Genomic DNA, 12,570 nt, shown 5'->3' on the forward strand with positions numbered 1-12,570 from the left:
AATGGGAGCCCTAAGCCCTGAGTGAAGACCCATCCTAAAACTATATTCAACTTAATAATTTGGGGACAATATTAATATCTAGGAATCTGTTAAACTTTGCTGCAATGGGAAAAAGAAAAAACACTTTTTTTTTTTCCCGAGATGGAGTCTTGCTCTTGTCACCCAGGCTGGAGTGCAATGGCATGATCTCGGCTCCCTGCAACCTCCGCTTCCTGGGTTCAAGCGATTTTCCTGCCTCAGCCTCCTGAGTAGCTGGGATTATAGGCACATGCCAACAGGCCTGGCTAATTTTTGCATTTTTAGGAGAGACAGGGTTTCATCATGCTGGCCAGGCTGGTCTCAAACTCCTGACCTCAGGTGATCTGCCCGCCTCGGCCTCCCAAAGTGCTGGGATTACAGGCGTGAGCCACTGTGCCCGGCCAAACCTATATATTTTTAAATGAATTCAGAAAAGTAAAAATAAGTGAAAACACAAACATGTTGCTAGTGGCATCCCCCTTATCCTTCAGCACTTGATGGAAGAGAATAGCAAGACTTGCCTTCATACTCCCATGCTCTTCTATGAGTATTGTAAAACCACTGTCCAGGTCACCGTATTGTATATTTAGAATATCATATAAACTTCTGCACTGGAAATCAGAGGTGAATATTTATTTAATTCATATATAAATTTTACATAATATTCATGGTGCTATAAATATAGGCACATTTTTTTTTAAAGTCCAGATACATCCAAAAATTACCCCCTCACTGTGGCCTCCTATTGCAATCCCCTCAAGATGGAATATCTAACGCGTTTGTAAAACAGGGGTCAGAAAGGCCCTGCCCATTAATTTTAAAACTTTCTGACCATCAAAACCACTCTTTCCTGCTTCAACCAAGCAGAGTCAACAAGGAACATGTGTTTTCAGGGTTTTAATTGCACTAGTTGATGAATTAAGTAAATGCCTCTGCCTGGGTAGTTTGTAATAGGTTTATGGTTTGGTTTCTCCTACTTAGTTCAAGTAAGAGAAAGAAAAACCAGTATCTATATTCCTATTGGCCTTCTTTAAATTCCTATGAGATGGCCTAAAAGGATGTCACCGCACCAGGGGACTCAACCACATCTACTGAAAAATAGGCAGCTTCCCATAAAGTACAGATTAAAACATCATTCATTTATATTGGTTTTCATTTGGGGACAAACATTGTAAATTTAATAATTCATGGGATTGAGCACAGAGCAAATTGGACAAAAACAAATTCCTCAAAGTGACTTGGTTGATTCATTGTACCCAAGCATGATCCAGACTTACGAGTTTGTGTCATACACACCAGCACACATCAGGCAAGATTAAAATCTACAGTGTAAAGTCATTGTAACTTGAATTCAAAATGAGAAAAAAATGAATATTGGAAATTGATTCATTAGAGCCTCTCTATACATTTTAACTTGGGGGGAAAAATGATTCAATACACAATTATCTTAGTCAAATTTTCTATTTCTTGCTAATAACATTTTAATTTACTCCAGAAAATGCATTAATTTTATTCAAATATATTTTCCTAAAATATAAATAATTAAATGTTTATAAATGTAGAGAATGTAGTTTCCATTGACCCCCACGCAGATATTAATCAGTCCAAAACTTAAGTGATAAGGAAATCATATTTGTAATTATGATCATTTTAATTTGTCTATAAATATATAATAGAATCTTGGCAACTTAATTATGAGCAGTTAACTCATACTTCATGTAGAACCGAGCACCTTAGATTACATATTGTTGAATTTAACTATTGGCATTAATATATGTATTTTAATATGTTATTTACAATACACAATTATAATTCTCTTGTATAACAACATTCCAGTGATTTTGAAAATATATAGTGAAAGTGCAATATAATTTACAAATGCATCAAAGCTTTTCTATGGTATTCAAGCTGGGACTTGACTTTTCAGCATTTGAAAATAGAAACAAACAAAAAGTCAATATCCTAAAGCTGTGTTTTCTAAAGCATTAAAAAAACAAAACAAAACCCACTAGCTTCACAAGATGCTCCATTAGAAAGGAGTCCCGTAGGTAAGTGTGAGGAATGGCTCACCAGATTTCCCCTTGAAGAATCACAATGAACTTTAAAATCTTCAAGGAGGCAATTGTGAAATCTGTTTAACATTTTTCAGCTCAGTAAAGTGTATTAACAAACCCCTACCTCCCCCCAGCAAAACACCACTCGGTCAAGCCCCTTGGAACCTAGCGTCATATGATATATTCTTTGGGGAAATGCTGATTTAAAATAAAACTTTGCAATTCAATAAACAAATATGTCTGAGTGAGTAAAATCATGTTCCTTTAACACAGTTTCACTTTTTGAAGCTCTTTGCATGGGTATTTGTTAACGTATGATTCTTTAAAACACACAGGTCTAACAAGAGATGTCTGTCTGTGTAAACTACAGGAAAAGTGTTCGAAATGTTTATAGAGATCCTAGAGCTCATTTTCAAGGTTTGAGAAAAATGACTTCAAAATCAATAGGTGTTATTTTTAGCGAATTTGATTTGAAAGATAAAAGCAAAAGCATTAAATCAGTAATGTGCTATGTCTGAAAATATTCCTGTAGAAAAATATCAGGTCATTATATTATTTCCCTGGAATTCTGAAAGGACTGCAGATACTATCAATAGATTTGATTATAGCAGTCAGTCTATATGTAAAACCCAGCATTGTCCAGAATTAAATGAGGCTGCTCTATTACTTGCTTCAAAATGCATGCATACAAGCACAGGCAAAAACAAGGGTCAGTAAGTTGCTTACTATTTCCACTGAAAACCATGAAATAGGGATAATTAGTTAACTCCAACAATGTGAGTTGTTTTATATGTGTATCAGATGACAATCTTTTCTGAAAAAATACCCATAATTCACTCTCTATAAATAAAGCTGTAATTCTTGGCTACAAGACAGCAGATCTTGGTGTGAGTGTAGTCCCAGAATTAATCCTTTGTGCATACAACTCTTTAGCAAAGCTTATCAAGTTAAGCAGTCTACTTTGGCTCAGATTCTACTAGCTTACAGCTCAGATCAGTATCTGATGCTTTATTTAATTCCTGCTCAGTATATGCTAATGGAATCATTCTACACTACTGAAAGATAATTCGTGTTTAAAAAGTAACAGCTGCTTCATACTTAAATAGAAGGTGGGTTTCTATTTGAAATATATTTCTTTTCCTACAAGTGAAAGTCAACTCAGCAAGAATTGGGAAATAAATCACAATAAAAAAAGGGATCATTGTTACTGGGCATAGGGGCTAGGAGGAGTAGGTAAAAATGTCCATTTCTCAACTATTTGGGCCTTGTGTACCTGGTGAACCAGTTACCTAGGAACTGGGATGATTAAGATCTGCACATGCTGTTCTAATGGTCATGTCCTTGTTGTCATTATTTCAAAGCTATGCTGTGTGTTTCCCGTCACCTCACCTCTTTAACCTTGTACTGTTCTAGAAAGTTTTACTCTGATATTTCTCACGGTACTTTCGCAGGGTATCCCTTGTAGTTGCTGAAACTGATAGAGGAGTCTGGGACAGTTACATATGACTCTTGAGGGCTAAAGCTGACTGTAGCACGCTACATCTGGTGCACTGCTCACTACAGATGGTGTCTGATGTCACGTTCTCTGGTGGCATTGCAGCCCTTCTTTTCTTAAAGGCAAGTCGCCCCTGTCTTCAGGCCACCAAGCCCAGTCTTGTAATCTTAGCTGACAGGAAGGAATGAATGATGAAAACAATTGGCTTGGGGCAGGAATGAAGGTCCAGTTGCTGAAATTTAAAAAGAAGAGAGCATGAGCGATTTTAAATTAATGCTTGATGTAGATGAGTGATTTGCACATCAAATGAATCTATATGCACTTCCTGCTTTTAAGTGTTAACTGGAGCAATTATGCTCTAAAATCATTGCCCCTCCATCAGAGAAATGCAAATCAAAACCACAATGAGATACCATCTCACACCAGTTACAATGGCAATCATTAAAAAGTCAGGAAACAACAGGTGCTGGAGAGGATGTGGAGAAATAGGAACACTTTTACACTGTTGGTGGGATTGTAAACTAGTTCAACCATTATGGAAAACAGTATGGTGATTCCTCAAGGATCTAGAACTAGAAGTACCATATGACCCAGCCATCCCATTACTGGGTATATACCCAAAGGATTATAAGTCATGCTGCTATAAAGACACATGCACACATGTGTTCATTGCAGCACTATTCACAATAGCAAAGACTTGGAATCAACCCAAATGTCCATCAGTGACAGACTGGATTAAGAAAATGTGGCATATATACACCATGGAATACTATGCAGCCATAAAAAAAGATGAGTTTGTGTCCTTTGGAGGGACATGGATGAAGCTGGAGACCATCATTCTCAGCAAACTATCGCAAGAACAGAAAACCAAACATCGCATGTTCTCACTCATAGGTAGGAACTGAACAATGAGATCACTTGGACTTGGGAAGGGGAACATCACACACCGGGGCCTATGATGAGGAGGGGGAATGGGGGAGGGATTGCACTGGGAGTTATACTTGATGTAAATGACTGGTTGATGGGTGCTGATGAGTTGATGGGTGCAGCGCACCAACATGGCACAAGTATACGTATGTAACAAACCTGCACGTTACGCACATGTACCCTAGAACTTAAAGTATAATAATAAAAAAAATTAAAAATAAAATAAAATAAAATAAAATAAAATCATTGCCCCTCAGTGAGATAAAGGAACAACTCTTTGAACTTATTCCTTACATCTCATGTATCTTTTTTCCAAAATAGGTCCTGTGAAATTTAGATATACCAATACCATAAATATTGATGTTGTCCTTCTTGACTGTCTAAGCCATTTATTTTTGGTACCACAATAGTGATATTTATTCATGTTGGATTTGATACAGTATGAAGCAGTACTAAATTTCACATCTGAAGATTAGGTTTGAATCCTGGTTCTGATGCTTTTCAGACGTACAATCTTGGACAAGTCTCTTAAAATTCTTCTCAGTCCTACTAATTCACAGTCATTTGAGTATTAAAGGAGCTACTATATGTGAAACTTCCTCATAAACTAAAACACAGAACCCATGCTAAGCAGCTGTGTTGTCATCATCCTCAGTCTTGAACTGTTTAAGCATGTATGCCACATCTCTGGAAAGGCACCATCTGAAGTCTTATGCCTCTTGATGTGTTCCTTGAGAACCTGGCACACGCAAGACATACAGTCTGAGCAGGAGAGTCCTTCGGAAGTTGAATTTTATCACCTGACCTAATTTAGGGAAATTGGGAGAGCTGTTCTCAGTTCTCTTCTGCTGTCCCCAGTTTTGTTCTGATGATGACAATGTTGGAGAATCACAACCACCTGCGCATATTATAGCTACCAAAGTTAAGGTGGTACTCATTATGAGCCAGGTACTGTGCTAAATATCTTCTATCCACTATCTTATTTAATTCTCACAGCATCCCGATGAGGAAGCTATTGTTATTATCTCCATTTTTTTATATAGGGAAACTAAGATTCAGGGAAGTTATGAAACTTTCTGAAATATAGATCTTACAGTAAATGAAAAGCGTGGACTCAAATGTAAGTCTGTCTAATGCCAGAGCCAGGGCTTAACCACAACATTCTATGTCACTAACACAGAAGGCAACTTTTGAAAGAGACATTAAAGATTAGCTACTTCAATCCGTATATTTTATGGATGGGAGACTGAGATAGAAAGCAATGAAAGGACTTTCCCAAGAGAGTTGGTGAGTTTGTTGCAGACTCAGAAAGAGAACCCAGGTCTTGACCCTCAGTTTATTGCATTTCCTACAGCTCATCTCTGCTCCCTTCCCCCTCCACACTGGGACGGTCTGTGGCCCACCTCCAGGATTGCTTAAACAGACATAGGGGGTAGAGGGGAAGGAGGCTGTGTCTGAATTTGAGCTTGTCAACTAAATGTACTGGCAGTAAAAATCAGTTCTTCCTAAATCTTCCAAGTCAGGCTGTAATTACTGGCAGAAAGGCTGAAATTTAGACACAAGTGATTTTCCTCATGGGCAAAAATAGCCTTGAATTTTTAAGCCAAGGATAAAGCAGGAGACTGATTCTTACTCTTTTCCACTTTGCTAGAGAGTAGTCACCTTTAGGAAAAAGCACACGATAGGTGATTGATAGAGCAGCAACTGAATTAGAAATATTCTTAGTAAAATGGACTTTCAAGTCACTACTTTATTTCCAAGTGGGTGCCTCACACTGAACCTACTGATTGAGACATACAAACAAACAAACATTTGATAAAAATTCTGTAGATCCATTTTAAAAGTTAGAAAAATGCTTGGCTAGAAATAACTCTCAGAAAGTGAATGTCAGCAAACCAAGTGTCAGCCACGGGGAATGGCCTCCGTCATGGCTGCCTATGGCACTCGTGGCAAGAAATGTGGTACTGTCTTGGTACCAGAAGTATGGCATCATTTAGAAGAGTGGGGCTGCAATTTTGAGATAAAAAGTCCCTACGGTCTGTTAAGTGTGTTCTGCCCTTTTCTTCCTGAAAGCCAACAAATTCATTGAGTAACCCAGTGGCTAGGGAGGACCTAAACAGAGACTAGTCATTACAAAATCAAAGTCCTCTTTGAAGTTCTACATTTGACAGCTTAAATGAGATACTATGTTTTCCTGAAATGCCAAGGATGACACTTGCTAGAGAGTACAAGAATGTGCAATTCTCACCCTTCTGTGCAAGTGAAGTCATATACTTTTTCATTATGGCAGGCAGAAACCATCTCAGGAAATGATGAATTTCAATGCATGGACTACTTGCATTGAGATGAGACATATGTTACTTTCACGGATAAATTTGCTAATTTTGTTGCATATTGTTTGACATCAGCTCCATTCTTCTGTGCCCTCCTCTGGCCCTCTCTCCACTCCAGTGGAGTTGATCAGTTTCTTTTCATTTTCCTGCTGCCCTCTTGCTCTGCTCCTCATCTGGCCCCTCCTGTCTCTTTGCTCTCTGTTCTCTCCTCGGAGACTTCCCTGATAGTAGGGACCATGTATTTTAGTTCACTGCATCCCTAACATCTAGCACAATGCCAAGGTTATAAGAGATGCTTGATACTTTTTAAAACTGCAGGGTATATTTTTTAAGCTGGTGAGACCCTATTTGATAAGAATTTAATCTAGCTTTGTAAAGGATTCTTTCCTTTGACTCAAATATTTATGTAGTCTTCTAATGGAAAATGAGACCGAAGAAAAGAACTTTGAAATAATTGAACCTAATCACTGTATTTCAAGGATCAAATAAAACATGGGCTTGCAAGTACATCATTAGCAGTCAAATGCTGAATAAGAGTAAGGCAGCATTATGTTGCATGATGAAATATTAATATATGAAATCACATGGTCTAAAGAAAAGTACACTTACAATCTCTCCATCTTTGCCTCCAAAATCTAAATACAGCATCCTGATTCCATCATCTGAAGACATTTTGAGCTTTTCATAAGGAGACTGTATGATGGTCTTGGGAAAGGCACCCTCCTGTGGTTCAGTGGTAACAGAAAATCCATTCTCATAATGTATGGTCAAACGGCACTCCTGGTTTTTGTAGGTGCAAGCTGAGAGAGAAAGAAAGAGAAAGAGAGAAAAAGAGACAAGTATGAACAATGGCGATCAATCCATTTTCCCAATCACTCACTTCATGCCTCCTCAGTCCCAGCGATCAGCTACAAATTTCTTACTAAAATAAAAATATAGTCATTGTTCATGAAAATATACTCTTTGGATTTATTTTGGTGGTGTAATTTTAAAAGCCCCATAGAATTAAGGAAAAAAATGGAAAGAAATTCCTTTTGTTGGGATCTACTGAATGTTATCTGCGTTCTAGTCCCTATCTAGCCATCTAACACACAGGTCTATAGGTGTACTTGCCTTCCAACAGCCCTATAGGCCTTGTCTCAAGCCAGAAAAACAGAACTTTGATTTAAATAAGGCCAGCAGGCGCACTGGCTCACACCTGTAATCCCAACTTTGGGAGGCCGAGGCGAGCAGATCACTTGAGGTCAGGAGTTCGAGACCAGCCTGGCCAATATGGTGCAACCCCATCTCTACTAAAAATACAAATATTAGCCAGGCGTGGTGGTGTGTGCCTGTAGTCCCAGCTACTCTGGAGGCTGAGGCAGGAGAATGGCTTGAACCTGGGAGGCAGAGGTTGCCGTAAGTCAAGATTGCTCCACTGTATTCCAGCCTGGGTGACAGACCAAGACTCTATCTCAAAAAAAAAAAAAAAAAAAAAAAAAAATTTTAAATAAATAAAGACACCTTTGAATCACCATCCTTATCATCATCAACACACACACACACACAATTATATCTACCACCTGGTGAAAGAAGAGAGCATACACCCATGATATTATCAAAGTTAACTAATGTAAATACATAAGTCAGGAATGAGTAGTTTAGAAATAGTCTAATTTTTAATAGTCTAACAAATCTCGTTTTAGAAATTGAGAGGGGTGCTCTTTTAATTTCCCTGATGATCTTGGATCCTGGAAAAGCTGCTATTGCTGACAGACCTCAGATGTGGCATCTTCCATGAAGAGCACCCTGGGTGTGGCATCCAGGAATCTCAGGGGTGGCATCCACATGGTGCCCTCTGATCCAAAGGCACAAAGCAAAAACTTCTTGAGCAGGTGCGGTGCCAGCTTTTATCTGGGATTCTCACTATGTTTAGGAAGAGTCCTGCTCTTTAAGCTTATGGGCTGGGCACGGGGACTGCCACAGCATCCTAACTCCTATTTAGGAAGACTTGTGAATGTTTAAAACTCTTGATCAAAGAGTTCTGAAAAAGGTTATTACGGATCAGATTGGATTTTTTTGCTTCATAAAACACCACATTTAACAGACCCTGACAAGTAAATTGGCTAAGGTTTTGATCTACATCTAAAAGTTCTGTAGGGAAACCAGGACACTCCCTGCTGGGGGTGGGGCTTGGAGGCATAAGAGCAAATTCCTTTTCTTTTCTTTATTGATTGAGAACTTGCTGTACATCATCATTTGCTCCACGCAATGGATTTATTTTGGTGTTGTAATTTTAAAAGCCCCATAGAATTAAGGAAAAAAAAATGGGAAGAAATTCCTTTTGCTGGGATCTACTAGTCCCTATCTAACTATCTAAGAACACACAGGTCTATAGGTGTACTTGCCTTCCAATGGCCCTGTAGGTCTTGTCTCAAGCCAGAAAAAACAGAACTTTGATTTAAATAAGGCCAGCAGGTGCACTGGCTCACACCTGTAATCCCAACTTTGGGAGGCCGAGGCGGGCAGATAACTTGAGGTCAGGAGTTCGAGACCAGCCTCGAACTTCTGAAGCCTGAACACAGCCCGATATTATAGGTGGAAAAAGGAAAGCTCAGAGACATGAACACGTCACCAGTCCAGGTTGTTTGGCTTTCAAAATTCAAGTTCTTTGCACTCTGCCCTGTGTTCCTTCTGGGTCTGGCACTCAGGACAAGGAGGGATGTGGAGAAGGAGCTGGGCACAGAATTGCTCAACTTTCCTACCTCATGATAATGACAGTAGGTGGGGAGGCCTTCAAAGTTTTGGGGAAGAAATAGAGATCTCCATTGCTCACAGAATGCGGTGGATTTTAATCAGAGCTCTGATTAAAACATATGCCCTTTCTCCTGACTGACTTACAGATATCTTTCGACTTGTAACTAGCGCTCATCTTTTCCTCTAACAGGTCTATAACTCCTTCTGGGAACAGTCCCTGAACCCTGCCCTCTGCCAGCCCTCCCATCCAAGGATGTCCAAGGAAAATGGCACAGAGATTGTACTGATAGCACTGCCTCCCCATCTGTAATCCCAGCTACTTAGGAGGCTGAGGCAGCAGAATTGCTTGAACCCGGGAGGTGGAGGTTGCAGTGAGATCTCGCCATTGTACTCCAGCCCAGGTGACAAGAGCAAAACTCCATCCCCCCCCCCAAAAAAAAAGTTTGTTTTTCAAAGTATGAAACTACCGACACATTAAATGCCTGGCATATAGCAGGTCTTTAATACATACTGTACTATAGAAGCGTTCTTCCTTCTACACACATCTCCCGTTTCTACCACCGACTTGCCCTTTCAAAGAGCTCTGTGTGGATGTGGCCTGTACTCACTCAGCACTTCCATTCTGCCTCTGCCTCTTCATTCACACCAGGGCAGGGGCACGGGTCACTCTTCCCAGAACTGTACCTTTGCTCTGCTTATCGCCACCACGAAGCCTTTGGCTCCTGCTCTTTTTTACTGCCCTGGGTCTCTAGTTGATATGGTTTGGATGTTTTATCCCCTCCAAATCTCATGCTGAAATGTAATCCCCAGTATGGAGGTGGGGCTTGGTGGAAGGTGTTTGGCTGTTGGGGGCGGATCCTTCATGAATAGCTTGGTTCCCTCCTCCTTTCAGTAATGAGTGAGCTCTTGCTTTGAATTCATGAGAGACCTGGTTGTTTAAAATAGTGCGGCACTTTCCTCTCCTCTCTCTCTCTCTCCTCTCTTCTATTGCCATGTGATATGCCAGTTCCCATTTGCCTTCCATCATGATGGGAAGCTTCCTGAGGCACCGGAAGCAGATGCCAGGACCATGATGATTCCTGTACCGTCTGTAGAACTGGGAGCCAAAGTAAACCTCTTTTCTTTATAAATTACCTGGCTTCAGGCATTTCTCTATAGCAGGCCAAACAGACTCACACACCTGTTTTCTGATCAATCCTATTAACTGCCTAATATATTTCCAATAATTTTATTCTGTGATAGATTACTCAGAATCAGTTTCTGCTGTTTGTAACCAAGCACACTGCTCATTCATGCCTCAAAGTTCATTCCTCCAGGAAGCCACCCAGAGGTTACAGGTAGGAGAACTGTAACCGACTATCCAATTTACCAAATTTTCTTGAATGAAGATAGGATAAGTCTTTTTATAATCAAAGCTTTAGGTTACATTTTAGTAGGGCATAGACTTCCTTAATGTAGAAGAATTTAAATTTGCTTCTGGAATTTTAACTATCCCCAGAGGCCAGTGATGAAAACTACTGTAAGGCCCCAGTGGAGTAGAGGGTTCATCTTCCCCTAACAGTATGTCCTCGGTAGCCCACTGCAGTACTCACCAGTGCTGATTTCAGCAATGAGTTCAGCAGAATTGTGGCAACCCTGTACTATGCTCCTTGTCCAGTGGGAGAGGTCCCTGCTGGTCTCTGCTCTGAAGAGATGTGTTTCAATCCCTTGCCTGGTACCAGTTCGCGTTGCAAAGGACAAATCCACACCAGCCTGGGGTGATCCCTTCCCTGGACCTGAATGGACCAGCCTGGAGAAAGAGAGAGAATGAGAGAGAGAGAGAGAGAGATCATCAAAATGGAGACTAGTTTATTCACCTGGCATATCACCTTGTATAAGACCCAAATTGGTGATCTGCTCTCATTTTTCTGGTCTGGAATCAAAGGGCTCCACTATACCCTGCTCTTCTGCCATCTCCTCTCCAATGGTAGCGTGAGGTTAAGATAGCACCCAAGAGCTGGACATCTGGACGAATATGCAAGGGAGTTCAATAACATGACTTTAATTTGTGCAAGTTCAACTATAAGGAAAAATAAATAAATATGAGTGAGAAAATAAATTAAATACTGTGTAAAATTCTCTCCAGCATTCCTTTCCTGAGCATCTATATGTCCCAGCACAAGCATGAAACAAGACTGAGAATCTATTATTCCTGGGTGAGGCTTCACTTTCCTGTGTCTCTTGTAGTTTGAAACGTCGGGCTGCATTGAATGTACTTCTAGGTGTGCAATTTTTCATGCATGTAGCCCCTAAATGCAAACAAACAAGCTGGAACTCAGTTGAAGCAATAGCACTGGTGTATTTGCTAAAGCTCAAGGAAGAACTGGCAATGCTGGACTTCTTGAGAAGCAGTATGGAACTGCACTTTAGGGGAGATTTTCAAGAGAGATTTTTACCACCCAAGATTTTCACACTGACTTTTGAACTTACACTCAGCGTAAAATGTGACTTCCATAGTAAATATTTTCTGAAAGACCAGACTTGAAAGAGGAAGAATCAAAGTGCTCTGAGGGCCACCTTTGGAGCAGGGGCTAGGTCCTACTTCTTATTCATTGCTTTTGAACACTGGGATCTTTCATCCTCTCTCCTATGCCTCGATATCTCAATCTCCTTTTGGGAGAGACTTTTAAATCAATCATTTGCAGGGTAGCATAACTCTAATTTAGTAAATGTGACTTCTCTCTAGGGTATTTTCATTTTAAGTCTCATCTTTTAATCCAGAAAGCAACACTTTACAATTTGCTAGAGAAATGCCAGGTGTCTAACCACATGGTGGATGCAAGAGTTATTTTCTTAGGCAAAAGGCTTGTTACCACTAGATTAAAATTGCACAGAGGAAATACAAAAGCTTATGTTCTCTTATAAACCTAAATACTGCAGGAACGAAATTATCAGTAGAATAAAGCAAATTATTACCTGTTGAATTTCTGGCAACAAGTTTGTTGTATAACTTGAAGGAGCTTTCTTT

General features: G+C 39.9%; 1 protein-coding gene across 1 annotated transcript in view; it reads right to left on the reverse strand.

Moving 5' to 3' along the window:
• Positions 1-636: 636 nt before the first annotated feature.
• The window catches only part of SNTB1 (syntrophin beta 1), a 276,011-nt gene continuing 264,077 nt past the window's right edge, over positions 637-12,570 (reverse strand). Inside the window, exons 5-7 of the mRNA XM_015145928.3 lie at positions 11,156-11,352; positions 7,437-7,627; positions 637-3,799 (exon numbers count right to left, since the gene is read on the reverse strand). Of these exons, the coding sequence (XP_015001414.3) occupies positions 3,707-3,799; positions 7,437-7,627; positions 11,156-11,352 (481 nt within the window). The 3' untranslated portion in view covers positions 637-3,706. The remainder of the gene's footprint in view (positions 3,800-7,436; positions 7,628-11,155; positions 11,353-12,570) is intronic.

This window comes from Macaca mulatta, chromosome 8, assembly GCF_049350105.2.
Source record: "Macaca mulatta isolate MMU2019108-1 chromosome 8, T2T-MMU8v2.0, whole genome shotgun sequence".
In the NCBI taxonomy this organism is placed as follows: Eukaryota; Metazoa; Chordata; class Mammalia; order Primates; family Cercopithecidae; genus Macaca; species Macaca mulatta.